The 17,559-nt window shown below is 50.2% G+C and overlaps 1 protein-coding gene across 1 annotated transcript in view; it reads left to right on the forward strand.

Moving 5' to 3' along the window:
* The window catches only part of Mvb12b (multivesicular body subunit 12B), a 172,874-nt gene that overhangs the window by 64,614 nt on the left and 90,701 nt on the right, over positions 1-17,559 (forward strand). Inside the window, exons 5-6 of the mRNA XM_029559674.1 lie at positions 3,917-4,046; positions 7,331-7,453. Of these exons, the coding sequence (XP_029415534.1) occupies positions 3,917-4,046; positions 7,331-7,453 (253 nt within the window). The remainder of the gene's footprint in view (positions 1-3,916; positions 4,047-7,330; positions 7,454-17,559) is intronic.

Raw genomic sequence — 17,559 nt, forward strand, 5'->3', positions numbered from 1 at the left:
TGTAGTGAGTTTTGAAGTTGGAAAGTTTAACCCCTCCAACTTTGTTCTTCTTTAAGTGTCTGCTGGCTATTCCAAGTCTAAATTGTCCATAGAAGTTTGGGATCACCCTGTCACCCTGTCAGTTTCTGCATGGCAGCCTGCTGGGATTTGATAGGAATGCTGTTGACTCTGTCAGCTTGAATATGTATAGATTTTGGATGGTTTATTTGTGTTTTCAAGCACTTGCAGCTACTGGATATCAGCCTTTCTACTGTGTCCCTGCCCTGCCTCACTGAACTTGCCTTTCATCTCTAAGCAGTGGACTTTGTGTAGACCCAGCCTTCACTGTGTCTTCTGGTTCTTTCTCTTCCAGCTCTAGACATCTGGCTTGTGTTTCCCCTGCTGCAGTGCCCCTCCCTCCACGTGGCAAGTTCTTACCCAGCATCCTCAAGGGTGAACCCCCACCCACAATGAAGTAGGCTTTGGTCTAAGTCTCCACATTGAGCCAGCGTGCCCTTCTCTCTGCAGACAGTTGAGACCCAGCACTGCAGGCTTCGGGTAGCAAGACCAACAAGAGATTGGCCCTTCTCTCTCGGTCCAGTGGGGCAATAAGCCTGCTGGCCAGGACTGGCACTGTCACCTCACTCTGTCACCTATTGGAGGGTGGAGGCTGGTGCATACTGTGCTGCTCTGCAGCCCTCCTGGTGCAGCCCACACTCACCAAGGGAAGGAAGTGAGCAAAAGCAAGAGCAGGGCGGGAAGCCGAGCTGGCCTGCATACTCCTCTCTTGGGAACAGTGTCCTCCTGGCGGTGTGGCTCAACAGCCCTGCACTCAAGTCCATCTGGCCTAGTTTTCAGTCTGGCTCTGCCGCTTGCGGTTGAGGGACCCTGGCCAGTCTCCTTAGACTTCTAGCCTCAGTTTCCTCTCTTGCCAGGTGAGAGAGTACTTCCTGTCTCTTAATACTGCTTGGTGCACTCTGGTCCCTTTCAAGTTTTCTTCATGTCTTTGCTGTTTCTTTTGATCCTTGATGATGAGCTGTGGGTTGGTTCATCTCCACATTGCCTCAGGCTCCACCCATACAGCCTCCTGACTGTGGCCTCCAGTGAATGTAAGGTCGCTGCCCCCAGGGCCCTTCTCAGATGCGTTATCACCAAACTGATGCATGTCACGGGTTCCCCTGGCTGTGAGGGCTTACCTTTGATTTCCACAGACCACCAGCCTAAGCTTCAAGTTCTTATTTTACTTTTTAGTTCACTGCTTATCAGCAAGCCCACTTTCACAAGTGTTTGTTCATTTTCCTATCCTCACATGAATTGTCTACTTATAAATGGAAACGGCATGCTAGACTCGAATTCATTTCCTATTCTGTCTCCTCCCTGCATTTCAGAGTTTGTAACTTTGTCTTGGTGTTTATTTTTGATGTGAAGTTGATGTTGCAGAGCCACCAGGTATCTTCCATTCTGCATTTTCTCATTTGTTAATTTAGTTCAATAAGGAGGCCGAGGTGGAATCCCGTGTGGTCCTGTGCCCTGATTGCTGAGAACCCAGTGGCTCTGGTTGGGAATACTGTTTCCTGTGTGTGTCTGCACGTCCGGTCATGGGACCATTTCTTAAAGGCTTCACCCATGAGAAAGCCTCATGGTCAGCCTCATGTGTCCTGAGAGTACTTGAAGCCTTGATTTCATAAAATCAGCCCAAAAGATGCAATTCCTGTAATTAATTTAAAATACAGTCCGTACAGTACTTAAAAACTGGAAGACTGTTTGTTTTAGTAAAGTGCTGTGTACTCTCCCTGTGTTCATTAGCATGACTGAACACATTTCTATTGACTGTGTGTAATATGTTTGCTTAAAATGAGGCCTGCTTAAGCATGTGTAATGAGTGGCTCCAGCCCTGAGCTGGCTGCGATGGAAGCGTGGAGCCAGCAATGGCAAGGCAAGCAGAGCCCCTGCACCGTGGCTTGCACGTGGTTTACCTGTCCTCACCTCCTTCAGAGGTTGACCTCTGCCGCTGATGGTGTGTGAAGGTGCACGTTGCCAGGGCATTCCTCCTCCAGGGTGCCCTCCCTGCCTCCTTGATGGCAGTATTTTGGGTGTGGATTTAGGACAGTCCTTCAGCTTGTGCAGCTCCAACCCTCTGCTTTCACCCCTGGGAAAGAACCCACAGAATTCCAGAGTTTGGGGCTGGCTCTTTAAGAAGACACCCCTTTCCCAAAAACTTAACCATGACTCACCAATACTCCTGATTCTACCTGCCCCGTAGAACCCATGAGCAAGACGGTCCTTCCCCTGCCTACCCTCAACCTGGCAGTGCCATAAATGTTCACATTTCCTGCCACAAAGCCAGAAGGTCTTGAAAGTCGATCCCAAGCCCAGCTATTAAGTATGCACTAGGTTTGTCATTTTGACGGTAAGATCCCTCCTGGCTGTTCTTATTGAGCACTTACTGCCTGAAAAATCAAGTTATCCCATTATGTGCACCCCATTCTTCTAGAGTGGGTTATCACCTGGTAGCTTCCTTTTACAGATAGCAAAGCTGAGGCTCAGAGGGTTTAAGTGACTCTTCTGAGGTCCCAGTGCCAGAAAACGGCAGAGCTGGGATTCAGCCCAAAACCAGCTGATGGAGCCAGGTATGGTAGGTAGCACACATCTGTAATACCAGCACTCAGGAGGCTGAGGCAGGAGGATTACAAGTTTGAAGCCACCCTGGACTACATAATGAGACTCTGTCTCAGAAACAAAACAAAATATAGATCCAACTGACTGACTCAGACTGTTGAAAGCTGTTCAAAACCACACTGCCATCTTGCTGGACACCACTGGCGGCTCCTAGGGACTAGCCCAACAAGTGAAGATTTGACAAGTGAGAGAGAAGCCACACACCAGGCCTCCTTTCCTGTACTAAACCTACCTCAGGGAGGCCAGATAGTTGGTGAAGAAACTTGTGTTTAGATAGAATTTGAGCTCCTCAGTGCAGAAGTAGTGGTGGAACTAGGGAATCGCTGTTTTGAAACTTTTAGCAAGATAGAGCTCTTGGCAGCAGTCATCCTGGAAACCCACACCCAGAGCAGCACATGTTGAGCCAGGTCCTGGGCCCACACCATGGAACTCAGAGCAAGTGGTCCTGTGATTCAACAGACGTATGCCTTCCAGAAAGGCATAACCTGACTCAAAACCAGCCTGTAGCTTCTAGCTTGTTACTGGAAACCAGAGAACACCTGGTTCTTCTGGCCTGTCTGTGCTGTGAAGGAACAGGGAGCAGGAGACAGTCATTACAGAGTAAAAGGGATGGAAAGAGCTGAGGACCCCCACAGAGCAGGCGGCCTCTGATTTGGACGCAGACAAACCAGCAGTGCAGTGATGTGCGATGATGATGAGTACGTGAACATAGACCATGAGATAAGGGTCAGGGCTTTCCTGGTCCTCAGTAGGAATGGTGGTGGCGTGGCAGTCCTGCCTCGTGAGGTGGGGTTGGGTGATAAGACATATCATTGGGGGTTTGTTCAGAATATCCAGCAAATTTAAAAGTGTGGGGAGAGCTGTTCAGGAGCAAGTGTTCCATCCTGTTCTTCCCTCCACTTAGGTTTGAAGATGTCTGTAATAAAAAAGAGCTTGTGCAGTGGGGCGTGCTTATACCCAGTGTTCGTGGGTGGGTGTCCACAGACTGGTAATGGCAATGGTCCCAGGAGCCCTGGGGTTTCTGGGGTCAAGCCCTGGACACAGAGAAGGGTGACTGTTACACTCTGTTGTGACAGCCTGTCTTTTAGGTCCTCAGGGAGATACAGGGTAGAGCTCAGCCCCTCTGTCAGTTAACAAGGATGACCCACTGGTCATCCTTTCTGCTGTCTGGAAGGGCACATGCCAGGAAACAGGGTTTTGAGAGCAGAGGTGATGCATCTCTGAAAGACTCATATCTTTTCCATTGTCCTTCCTTCAGAGGAGGTGGCCTTTAGAAAGAAGAGGCTGTGCATTAAATTTATCCCTCGGGATTCAACTGAAGCTGCCATTTGTGATATTCGGATCATGGGCCGGACCAAGCAGGCACCTCCCCAGTACACATTTATTGGGTAAGTCTCAACAGTGCACTTCCACCTGCTGCCTGCTCCCCCAAGTTCTCAGTCCACTCCTGGGATGAAGTCTGAGAATTCAGCATGCTTTACCTGGCTCAGCCACAGGCTCCCATCAACCTCTTGGCCTTAGTGCCCGTCACTGTCCTCCTGCCAGGCCCTGGGCCTCACTGCACCTCAGCTCTCACTGTGGTTCCTTCTGCTCCCTGTTCTCTGTGTAGACACCCTGCGTCCCACCCAGACACTGCTATGGACCTCAGCTTCTCACAGTGCCAATCAACCCAGGACATTTTATGGTGGGCTTGTTTGTGTCACCAGACAGATGCTGTGTGGGGGAGACAGACAAAGGCACTGCCCTCAGAGAGCACTGTTCTAAAGGGAAAGGGATGAGTAGGAAGCTGAGACAGGTTGTTTTAGGCAGCGAAGGGAAGGCACTGTGGACCTTTCAAAGAAAGACGCAGTTAAAACTCTGAAGTTCATGTATGTAAAGGCCAGCCTAGCTTCTGTAATGTACATATCCTTCTAAAACAACAGGATACATGGCTCAGAATTGACTTGCCTTTCACAAGAGTTCACAGTTAGGAGGTCAGGAGGGGACAAGTCCAAGAGAACTGGGTGAAGGCAGAACCGGGTGAAAGTGAGGGTGGAGGTGGGAAAGAGCGTGGCACATCCTAAGAGCAGAGGCCACCCACATGCCTGCGTGGGCACACCAGGAACAGTGTTGGGCCAAGAGGAAAGCAATCACAAGGGCCCCCAAGGCATCGTGGTTGCCTGGGTTTTATTCCAAGCACATTGGAGGTACTGAATCATAAAGCTATGAGCTATTACGCCACTTCATGGTGCCTGGTTTCTGATAAGCAGAGCTTGCTGGAGGCTGGGCCCATCCAAGTCCTGTTCACCTACAGCTTCAGAGCTGAGGTGGGCCTGGCCCTGAAACTGCTCTATCAGCCCTGAGTGCAAGGACATCTCAGCATTTTGCTTCTGCCCTTGGGACCCTAAATGATGGCAAAAACCACTCAAATGGACTCAAGCAAAATGAAGCATTTGGGGCTTTGGGCAGGTAGAAGTAGGAGTTCAAAGCACAGCACCTCATTTCCTGTCCCTCTCCAGCCCTCGGCTCTCAGTCCTCTGGGACAATCAGTTGCCCCCAGTAAGTGAAGCACAGTGCCTCTGTGCCTTCACTAGCTGTCTTCAGATGTGAATCCAGAAAGGGAGAGAATAAGACTGCCTTCCCATCCAAGTTCTAGAATTCAGTGTCCTTGGTTCATGTGACTATTGTCAGGTGCACCCAGAACTGCTCACTGTTATCTGGGAAAGGTCATTCATTCCCTGATGGCCAGCCTGAGCTAGACGTAAGGTCAGCTCTATTGGAGTCCAAGGAGGAACAGCGAAGGGGCGGTAGTGCCAGGTGTCCAAAAGACAGTAGGTGCTCACTACACTGAAGCAGTTGGAACTCGGGCCTTGAAGCTGAGTCGGCCTACAGATACATGGTTTTTGCTCCCATGGCCTTAGGCCCCTTTTCTCAGCCAGCCCTGCAGGTTCACATTTGTCACTGAGGGTCCCCAGGGGTGTGTCCTCCTGGGTCTGGTTTAGATTCTGTTCTGCTCTTGCTCATTTAAGCCCAGGGTTGACGCTTCTTTCCACACCAGGGCCTTTCCTCGAGCCCCAGGCAGGCACTATGTGAGTACAGCATGGCTGCCTGTGGGTGGGGAAGTGCTGTCACTCTAGGAAGTGTGTGGGGAAGCAGGTGCCCTAGAAATCGACACTAACTTATCTTGGTACACTGTGGTTCCTTTAGATTCTTCAGCATTGCTCTGAATGAAGATGTGTGGTTCTCAGAAGCACTTGGACTGGACGTGTGTAGCACAGGGGTAGAGCAGTACTGTGTACCAAGCTCTAGGTTCCATCACCTGCACCAAAAAATGAACTGGTAGAAGAAAGACTGATCATTCCCTTCCTACATTCCAAAGTCCTGTTCTGCAGCCTGGTTTACACTAATGGCGCAAGCATGGTTACAACAGCAGGTCGCAGTTAGGAGGAAAGCCACCCTTTACCTCCAAGCAGCCATCTATGCACATGTGGAAGCCAGCCCTTTACTACTTTGAAAGTCTGTTTGCAGCTGCTATGTACATCTTGAATTACAAAGAATACTGTTCTAAAAAGATACAATCGTAACTCATTTAAACAATTCCGAGGAATAGATTTTTTTAAATCAATATTTGTGTTGATATGCAAAACCAGAATCTTTCTTCTTTGATAGCATTTTTCAAAAAATTTCTAAAGTATAGTTTGTCTTTCATCTTGGGCCAAAAAATCCTCTTCTAGCAGAAGACCTTGTGTTATTTTGAAGTGAGGGAATTGGAGTCAGTATTCAAAACCAAAGCCACTTATTCTTAAAAATGACCTCCATTCCACATGTCACAAGGCTTGCCCAGTGGGAGGCAGGAAGTTTGTACTGGAAAGAGCACACCAGAGGCCGGGTGGAGGTGGGCTGAGATCAGGCAGTGGCTGGTCGCACTGCTCTGATAAGGCATGCTGACGTTGAGAGCAGTTCCTGAGCACATCCAGAACCCATAGAATACAGTTCCTTCATTCCTTAGCTTCTGGTCCCAAAGACACAGTTTTGGGGTGGAGAGAGGGTTTGGATGTGCCAGAAATAAAGCTGGTTTCATTGTGAACCCCACAGCTGAGAAGTGTGGGACCTACCACAGTGGCCGTCACACCAAGTGACAGCAGTGCACTGTGTATCACTCCCAGTCATGCTGGCTTGTGGGCCATGAGCCTCCGGTTTTGTGGTCTGAGGACATCTTCCCAACTGATCTTGGAGTGAGGCCACATGCAGGTGACTTGCAGCCGTGAGGAACTGCATCCTAACATTTCAGAATGTCAGGTGAACTTGGGGAAGTCCTTTTCATGGGTAGAACCCAGGCATGTGTATGCCCCACTCTTCTTCAGCTGCCTCACCTGACTGAGACCAGTGAGATGGTAAAACAAAAAGCAAACACACCAAGAAGCAAGGAAATGCAGTCTGAGCCAGCAGGCACGCTTGGGTGGTGAGGGACAGCCATGTCACAAAGACCTGCCTGTTGGCACAGCTGTCCTCATGCTGGGCTCTAGCTGGGACACCCAGGGCATGAAGGGAGGTCATGGGCCCTGTCTTACATTTGCAGGAATGGACTCCCTGGGGTTTGAGGCTATGACTCATAGATGACATGTTTGCATTGAGGCTTGGGTCAGTGCTCCAAGCACAGCAGAGTCTTGAAGGTTTTTCTTTTCTCCTAAAGGGAACTGAACAGCATGGGCATCTGGTACCGCATGGGCAGAGTGCCAAGAAATCACGACTCATCTCAACCCACCACACCCTCGCAGTCGTCAGCAGCTTCCACCCCAGCCCCCAACCTTCCCAGGTGAGGCTTTGTCACATATGCACTCACAGGACCTTGGGCCCTGCCTCACCATGCAACAGTTTAGAAAACACTAGTATCCTCTGGTGTATCTACTGAAATGGTATAAAATGTAACCGAACACTTTTGGAAGTCTGAGTTGGGCCTTTAGAAGAAAGACGCAGTTAAAACTCTGAAGTTCATGTATGTAAAGGCCAGCCTAGCTTCCGTAATGTACATATCCTTCTAAAACAGGATACGTGGCTCAGAATTGACTTGCCTTTCACAAGAGCTCACAGACATACAGGCATGTATGATGTGGCAGCCAGGTGGCCTGTCCCGGGCCTCCAGAAGGTGGAATTCCCTCTGCTCTACCAGCAACTCATCTGAAATCCAGGAGGATCCAGTGGTCACTTCATTCATGCTGGTTCTTCCCAGTGAACTCCAGACTAGAAGCAGTCCTTAGAAAGTGGGAAGTTTTTCAGAAGGTTATGTTCACTATAATAATTGATTCCATAGAGAGGCTGTAGTAATCAGCGTGGCCCCTCTGCAGTTGAGTTAAGAGGTGATGGTGGGGGTAAAAGTGTCTGTACTGTTGGCAAAAAGCATATAGTAAAAGCCTCCTGTGAACTAAGAAGCGGCCACCACTAAGGAGATGGTGTATGGGAAGGGACAGACGGCAGTGAGGAATTAAGTCAGAGATTTCCTCCTTCACATGGAATAGAGCAAGGAGGAACGGTGGATGGTGTCGCTGGGGTTGAAGTGATGTGCGGGTGCATTGAGGAGCTTCCCATGCAAGAGAGATGAGTGTCTCCCAAGAGCAGGACAGCAGTCCCTAAGGGCTTCCCTGGGCTCTGTACACCATCTGCCACCCTCCAGGAGTTGCCTCTGCTCTCTGTGGGCTGTCTGTCCATGTGAGCACATCCACTCTCTGGGCACAGACCCAGAGACCTAGGCATAGTGACGCCAGAGCCAAGGACTCTGTCCTTTGGTGCCTGTGAAGGCAATCCAGTCCTAGTGTCAGGCTCCCTCACCAGAGGCAGTCTTTTAAAGTTAAACAACCTTGAGCTGCTTGACACTTTAGAAGCAACTTTTGGGTTCTCTTTGGAACAGAGCTGAAGAGCCAGTGAACTTCCTAGAGTGACAGCACTCCAATCTGTCTCTGCTCAAGAGTGCAGGGCTGGCACGTGCGGGCCGCCCTTGTTCTTTCCTTCCTCACTGACCGGCAACATTGTCAGGGATTTGTCCTAGTGGCACTGCTCAGAGTCACCACCGCCTGGGCCAGCATCATCTCAGGTCATTCACCTGTGCTGGGGTCAACTTAGATCCAACCCCTGTGCTCAGTCAGCTCAAGTTTGGGCTCACTGAAGAGGCTGCAGAGCCCTGGGATGCAATTGCCCTGAATAGTTAGAGCCACTCCCTGAAGTTACATGTGGTCTGGAAAGGCCCAGAAGTAGGCACCACCTCTGGGCGGGTGCTAATTCCTATAGGATGAGGAAGGAACCCCCATTGTCTGAGAAGAAACAGAGAGTACTCACCCTGAAGCCTGCCTGTAACAGGAGAGCCAGGTCCCACCTGCCTCCACTAAAGGCAGCCCAGAAGCACCTGGCCCCTGGGAGTCAGTGGAATCAGAGGGTACCTCATTTCGACAAACTGTTTATAAGGCTTATATATATTTTATAACCTTGGTGTACAGTTTATGGTTTACAATGGCTGCAAGGAAATTGGATCTGTTTTGTTTTACTTGCCAAATAAAACAAATGTCAAAATAGTCAATATAAAATGTATTCTAATTTGGCTGAGTTAAGTCAGCCCATGTTCGGGAAGATCACTCTGTGTATGCTAATGTTGCTGGGTGGAGACACCCCGTTTCTCCCCAGCTCTTCTCTCTGGCTGGGTGTTGATTTATAGATGGTGTATGTACCCCTGTGAACCTCTCAAGTCATTGGGAGTTTGATTTTTAAAATCTTTTGTGTGTTGGTCTGGGTTTTGTTTTCCTCTCCAGTATATCTGATTTTTTAAAAATGAATTGCTTATTACTAGTTTGAACTTCCCACTGAAGATCTAAGAAAGGCTGAATATGCTTCTGTGTTCCTTGAGGCTCAGGTCTGTGTAAAGTCCACAGCAGGGGAGTGACAGCCTTCCCTTGGGGGTGAGCCAAGATGCTGCTCCCCTATAGCCTGTAACTTCAAGGCTTAGCTCCCCTATCAGCTATGATGACCTCCCCATGCAGCCCCCCTGGTTTCCCATCTCCTCCTGTATCCCAGCCCCAAGCTGGTCTGGTACCCTGCCGTTCCCTTCCTATTCTGTGCTCTGTGCCTTTGCTCACAGGATACCTGCACATCTGGAATGTCTTACTTTCCTTCTCGGCTGGACTGTCCCTCAGAGTGCCAGGCTGGGCCTGCACTTCAGGGAGCCCCTTGCACACAGGGTCTTTTCTCTGTCGCCATCCCGGGCATGTGTTCAGTTTCCCAGCATGCACTTTCCAGCAGTGAGAACGTCCATGCTGCCACCTCTGTAGACAACACCCCAGTCCCTGAGCACTGCGGGAGTTTTTCAATCATGAGAGCAATGCAGGCTTGTGGGAAATTGGCAGAATATAGAAAATAATGGAAAAACAAAACCCATTTCCAGTGAGCAAATGCTCATAACCTTTTGTTACATTTTCTTCAAGCCTTTTTCCCCCGTGCACTTTTACATAGGTGACATCATCGCATATAATATCAAGTTCATGATTTGCTCTGTTTTCTCATGGAACGTTAAACCACAAACAGCAGGTACAGTTCCTCAAGCGTAGTCTTTGTGTGGACACCTGATCCGATTGCCAAAGCCCTTGCTGCTAGGAGAGTGGTGGTGTGGCGGCCTCTACTGGCCAACTAGGAGGTGGCAGGGAGGCATGCTGGGCCTCTGGCCAATCCAGGGAGCCTCAACCAAGAGACAGGTGGGGGTCAGTCCGGCATGCTGCCTTCTTGTGCCTGGGCGTGTGTCTCAAAAGGAAAAGATGTGTGTCGCGCCGCCATTTCTTACATCGTCACCTGGATTTCAGAGCATTCCCAGCTGCTTTTTTGGAGAGCTGTCATTTCCAACTTTATTTTAGACAAAAGAGGCATTAGGTGAACTTTTCGCAGGTGACAGGCCGTCAGCTTCCTCATGTCCCTGCAGTGCTGCCTTCTCTTTTCCTGCCTGAGCCTTCCCATCAGATGTAGAGTACCCCTGCCCTCCTGCCCTCAGGTCTCTGGGAGGCAGGGTGTTTCCTGCCTGTGTCCAGTGAATTGGATGTTGGGCCTGGTGGCATTTGTGTCAAAGGCAGCAAAAGATAGCTGGACAGAGGTGTCTTCCTTACAGCGACTCCTGGTCTCATCCACAAATCTCTGCTCAGGTTTTTGGAGCCTCCATCAAGGCAAGCGGGCATTCCTTCCTCCGCTTACCAGTGTTATGCACATGGTCCAGTGGAGTGGGGTGACCTAGGGGCTGAGGCTTGTCCTCTCTCAGCACCCCTCTCTGGGCTGGCCTCAGCTGAATGAGCCTGGCAGACCCAGTGGATAGTGGGTTTCCTGTTTGGTGTCCTGTTCTGCTTGGTGCTGCTACCTTGGGGTACCAATAAAGCACCTTCTTGGCCTCAAGCAAAGCTCCCTCAGCCCCTCTCACACATGAGGTCTCGTGTGTGATAACTGGGATGGAAAGGTTCTGCCACTCCCTGGACCAGGGAAAGCTCCTAGAGGCAGGCATCCACAGTTGATAGTGTACCAGGATCCCCCAAGTGGACAAATAAATGTCCTTTGTTGCCTGGGGGAGACCTTGGCAGGCTGTTTCCCCTTACTTGCTGAGGAGCAGAATCAGAGGCTTGATAAAGATGTCAGAAGTGTGCTTGTCAAACCCACAGATGACACGGAGTCACTAGGGAGAGCTGATGTGCTGGAGGACAGGGTCAGTACTATACATCTCCACAGCCACAGCACCCATAGGAATGAGGTGGTAGGAGGCAATGCGTGCAGAGAGACTCCCCCCCCCCCAGGGTCACATGGTCCACAGCACAGGAACCCATCCAGGAGACCTGGCCCAGCAGAGAGACAGAGACAGACGAGGGGGCGGGCGGGGGGACAGTGACAGAGGGAAAGGAAGGGAAAGAGAGATAGACATAGAGAGAGAAACAGATAGAGGGAAGGAGAGAGAGAGAGAGAGAGAGAGAGAGAGAGAGAGAGAGAGGCAGGCAGACTAGAGGGGGGCTGGTCATGAGCTTCTGGTATGAGACAGCCAGCCTGCTGTACATGTCCAGGCATGTGTCAGGAGGCTGTGTCCCTGTCACACCTGTCAGGCTCAGCAGAGAGTCATGTAAAAGCTACCCAACTGCAATGTTGAATTTTAACCTGAGTACAGATAGGTAGCTGGCTTTGGATGTCTAAATGGTCAGCCATCAAAGAGAAATCAGAAGCATTTCCTGGGAGGAGGAAGGGCTGCTGGGAACTCCCGAAGGCAAAGTGGGACCCGGTGGGCTGGAGTTGCAAGGTGGTAGATTTGGGCTCAACCTTAAAAATAAAAAAGAATAAAACTTCACAAAAATAGTTTCTGTGGCATGAAGAAGCCACTGTGGAGCTCATGAGTGATGCTTGCTGAGGGTTAGCTCAAGTGTCCTCTAGATGCTCATGTGTTGAAGATGTGGCCCCCAGTGAGAGTGTTCAGTGGTGAGGTTTTGGGGGGCAGTGACTGGATTCTGATGGCATTGAGCTAGTCAAGGGATCAGTCCACTGATGGCTTCACAGTTGAACAGATGGTTGGGTGGATGGTGGGGCTGACGAGAGTCAGTCGGTCACTGTGGGGTGTGCCTCAGCCCTGGCGTCTTCCTTCCCCCACCTTCCCCCCCCGCCACACCCCTCATCTCCTTTTCCTCCTCCCAGCCACCATTAGACCCCAAAAGCAACAGAGCTGGCTGACCATGAACTGAAAGCTCTGAACCGTGGGCCAAAAGCAAGCTCTTCCCTTACACTGCTTATCTTGTGTATTTTGTCCCTCACCTGCTTGGAGGTCAAACAGCATTCAGATCTCTGGTACGACTGGAAGAGTCCTGCTTCTTAAGCCTCATTCAAGAAATGTTTTACCTTTCTCATGACCTCCCCTGTTGTATTTCCCAGTTGCTATAATGAAACATCCTGAAAAACACAACTTAGGAGAGAAAGGGTTTGTTTTAGTTCACAGTTCTGGGCTACACAGCAGGAGCTTGTGGGAGCTGGTCACATCAGATCCATAATCAGAACAGCAATGAACTGAGCTGAACTCAGCTCGATTTTGCCACTCTTCATACGGTCCTGGATCCCCTGCCTAGGGAATGGTGCTGCCCACTTTTAGGCTGTGTCTTCCAACATCAATTAATATCAAGGTAATGCCCCATAGACACACCCACAGGCCAGCTTGATCTAGACAGGCCCTCACTGAGACTCCCTTCCCAGGTGATTTTAGATTGTGTTAAGTTGACAATTAAACTAATCATTAATCATCCCTCCCTCAGAAATTCAGGTTCAGCGAACCCCTTGCCCAGGGTGACCTTGGGGAACAATGTGCTGAGAAAGTGGGCCTTGGCCATTGGGTCCTGCTCAGGAAGCCATAGCCACTGCCCGCTCACAGTGCAGTGACTGGTGGACGCTTGAGTCACCCAAGTACTGGCACTGTGGTATATCCCTGGGATGAGTACAGACAGGCCTTGCAGAGTGCTCAGGTCTCAGTGGTGTGGACACTGCATCTCAGTCCAGCGTTGGCATGTAAGAGCCATTCTGTGAACCCTTCAGAGTCCATCCGAAATAAGTGGCCAGAACCCCAGAGTGCTGGAACAGCCAGTACCTTTCATGTCAGGGACGTGGCTACCCTGAAAACTAGAGCATGAGGATGCAGGGACCGTACTCTATCCTGCCCACAGGTCCTGAGGGTGAGTTGTGTACACCATAGTCCTGAAAGAGAAGTCATACCCCAGGTCCAGATCCAGGTCCAGGTCCAGGCCGTGGGCATATCCTGCATTATTCTTCATGGATGTGCTCTGTACTGGATAACTTTAGTTGTCAGCTTGGCACACCTGGGTAGGGGGAGCCTCAATTGGGGAATTGCCTCCATTGGACTAGCCTATGGCCATGTCTATGGGGCATCTTGACTATTGAGTAATGTGGGAGGGCCCAGCCCACTGTGGGTGGTGCCACCCCTGGGCAGGTGGGTTTATGTCATAGAAGGTTGAGCATGGGCCAGGGGAGCAAGTCAGTAAGCAGCGTTCCTTCATGGCCTGTGCTTCAGCTCTTGCCTCCAGGTTCCCACCCTGAGTTCCTACCTTGGGTTCCCTGATGAACTGTGACCCTGGAGATGTAAGCCAAACAAACCGTTTCCTCCCCGAGTTGGTATTGGTCAGTGTTTTTTCACAGCAATGGAGAAACAAACTAGAACACACTCCCTCCCAGAGGAAGGATGAATGACCCACCAGAAGCCACGGAACACATGGCTCATTTTCCTGCAGGGGTCATAGCGCCCTCCCCTCAGGGTGTAGCCTGTCAGAAGCTCCCCGCCCCCCCCCGGCCGTGTCAGTCGGCCAAGCTTGCCTTTCCGCAGCCCAGCAGTGCTCAGGGGTGCTCTGGTGATCTCCCAGTGATTTGTCAGCTCCCAGCAAGTTGTCAGTCACAGGTTTCCCAAGTATGTTTCTCAGTGACAGACATAATTGTACTTAACTTTTTGCATGGATGTTATCAGTCTGTGACAGATACTCTGGGAAATAGAGCATTTTGATGGCAGAAGATCTGTCACATGCACTTAGTCTTTCTCTCAGGGACACCAGGATTCAGTCACAACTTTTGCATGTTGATGTCAGGTTTTAAGAACATTGATTCTTGCTGACCTCAAAAATGATTCCATCACTCAGGTCCTGGGGCTGTCGTCTAAAAGGTTAATACTCCTTCCTGCAGGAGGGAGGAAATCATGCCATAGTGATCTAAAATTCAAGCCATGCCACCCACATGTGTCCTTGTCACGGCCCTTGTCACAAGTTATACTCCCTCCATCCTGCCTCCTTGACCCTGCCTCCCCCTGCTGGACCTGGGGCCCAGCTCTGCTACCTCATAAAATGCCCTGACCAACTGGTCCATGAGCAGTGGGGCTGGATCCTCAAGTCCCCATCAGGAGCCCCCTTGTCTACACTGACAGCCCCGGATCTTCAGACTGCCTTCTGTCAGTTTTCAATCATTTGTACTACACATGATATCTGTCACCTGACCTATTGAGGTAGGACAGGAGTGAGCAGCCCATGCTGCTCAGATCAGGGAGGCCATGTCCCCTCTTCCTGCTGCAGATGTGCCACCTGTCCTCCACAGCAGAAGGTTGGCACTGGAGGCCTTGTGAGAAGGCCCAGCAGACTGTCCTTGGCCTGAACAGAGGACAGTTCCTCCCCAAGGTTTGGAGTGAGAAGCTATGGTTCAGCATAAGGTTTGTCATTTCCAAAAGGGCTGTGTGTGCCCAGCCTCCTGGTCAGGTTAGAAAACAAGGCACAGGGCTGGTCCCAAGGAGGGCTGAGTGTGCTCTTCCATAGTAGCCACAGACAATTTGGGACCTGGTTCCATCAGAGGAGGGCTCGGGGCTCAACACCCCTACAGTAAGGTTTCCTTTTCCTTCACATGAACGTGTGTGTTTTGTTTGTTTATTAATGATGAGACACTGTAAAAATACTATTTTAATTTTATGTGCTTGAGTGGATTGTCTGCATGTATGTGAGTGCACCTGTGTCATGCAATGCCTGTGGATGTCAGAAGATGTCGGATCCCCTGGTACTGGAGTTATAGACAGTTGTTAGCTGCTATGTGGGTGCTGGGATCTGAACCTGGGTCCTCTGCAAGAGCAACCAGTGCTCTTAACTGCTGAGCCATCTCTCCAGCCCCATGATGAGACACTTTTTAAGGTGAAGACTGAAAATAGGACTTTCTGCCCAGGGAGTACAAACATTTGCTGTGTGGTTTGAATCCATTCTGTGAGGGGGCATTCTTCACCACTCCCTAGAGAAGACTGGCACCCCCACTGTTGGAGAAGAACCCCCCCTGGAAGGGCTGGGCCACTGTTGAGATGCAGCCTCATCTCATTCTGGAGGCCCATGGCAGCTTTTCCCTCCTAAGGAGTCAGGCTGGGTTCCTTCTTGTTCCCTCTGGCCCATGGAAGTCCCTGCCCTATGAAGCCTGGCCTGCCTCCTCTTCTCATGTACCTGCATGGAACAAGTCGGCATTTCCCAGCCCCTGTCATTGCTGCACATTTCACACTCAGCCTTCCAGCAGAGTTCCTGCTCTCTGTGGCAGAAATCCTCACCATTCCTTTAAGCCCCAGAGAAGGCTGGTCACACAAACCGCAGGATGATGGTTCTGTGCATTGAAACCTTGAAACTGCTTTCACCCCGTCATCTCTTTTGATACAGGAAGTGGCCAGGAAACACGTGGAGATTCCTAGTCCCAGATGCCTGGCACGTGGGAAGTATTTTCAGAAGATGCATATTGACTCTGTAACGGAAGCTGGTGTAGAGACATAGAAACCAACAGTGTGTGTTTGCTCACCTTTCCCCCAGCTCTTCCATCTTTGTCTGGTCAGCCAACCATCCAGCCCCAGGTAGCAGAGACCCACATGGCTAGGCTACCAAGCCTTGCACCAGGAACTCTATAAAGGATAACTAAGTATCCTAACAGTAGCTCTATGGGGCAGGGACTGCTGTCCTCACCATTTTAAGTGGAGAAAATGGAGATCAGAGGTTCAATTCCTTTCCTGGGGTCCTACAGATGCTGTGTCAGAACTAAGATACCAATGAATCCAGCTCCCTTCAGCAGCTCTTCCCTGTACCTGTTGCCTTCAGTCACAGGGTCCTTGGGTTTCACTGGGAGCCAGGCCTGTGCCTGCTTGAGACATAGCCCCCCAGCCCTCTCAACAGGCAGCTTCTCCAACCTCCCAACCAGCAGCGAGGGGAGAGGCACAGACTTCCCAACTACTTGGGTGGAAATTAACTCCCAGAGGTCCCCTGTCTGGGCATGGCCTCAGCAGTCTGAATTCACACTCTTAGATGTGTGAACACTGAAGGGGCAAGTACCCTTGAGCTGTGACTGCTGACTGAGGACCATGGAGGCCATACCCAAGGGTTCCCATGTCACCACCCCCTCACAGGGCTTTGAGGCTCACTTTGGCGGGTTTCCTAGCGGTGTGATTTATTCTGGGAATCTTGAGAGTGTTGTGAAAGTGGCCTGCCCAGTGAGATTGTTTGAATAGCCTCACGATGCTGGTGAACAGAACCCCTGGCTGTGTCTGAAGCCAGACCCAACTTAGTGTTGGTGTCAGGGTAATTTTGAAGGAGAAATTTCATTAGAATGCAGCTTGGTATTGTTAGATATGAATGATGAGTTTAGGCTGAGCAATACACTTTTAGATATTAATTTTTAATATGGCTTCTTGGGAAGTCAGGGCTTCTATTTAATGAAGAATTGACTATTAGTCAATACAGCTCCTACCTCTGAGCCCCTGTGGCTTTTAGTCGCTCACGCCAGCTTTTGACGAGGTATTTGCTGCCTGAAAACCTGCTGTCTCTGTAACTTGGGTGACAGTGGTTGTGACGGTCCTGTGGCTTCTGTGTGAAGGTCAACCTGGGTCATGGATGCCAAGTTGTTCTCTCGAGGGCCCACTTTCCAGGGCGCCCTGGCATTTTGTGCAGTGAGCTCCCGCTCCGGGCTTTAGAGAAAGGCCTTTTTCAGGATTATGAAAATAGTTTTCCATGTGTCAGAACAGATTTATCAGCTCACTTTAGGGTCGTTTTGTGAACCCAGCCATTTAGAGGAGGATATTTTACCTTTTATCAGAGTGGAAGCTGACAGTCTATTTGTGGGTCGCTCTACGGAATATTTCACCTGAGTCTCTCAGTGGAACTCTAACCGCCAAACAAAGTAAAAATGAGCATTGCACCAGTTCTTTCCTGGGGTCTCACCTCTCTCCCCACGAGGCAGCTCTTTTTCAAGGCAGGGTTTCAATTATTAATTTGGATATTTAATAAAATCCTTTGCCTGCAGTAACTTTCAAAAGGCCTTCAGAGTTTATTTGGGTTGGGCTTTTGCCCATGGGTCGGTAGAATTCAATTCAAATACCCTTCT

Source organism: Nannospalax galili, unplaced genomic scaffold (genome assembly GCF_000622305.1).
Source record: "Nannospalax galili isolate Female #2095 unplaced genomic scaffold, S.galili_v1.0 scaffold290, whole genome shotgun sequence".
Lineage (NCBI taxonomy): Eukaryota > Metazoa > Chordata > Mammalia > Rodentia > Spalacidae > Nannospalax > Nannospalax galili.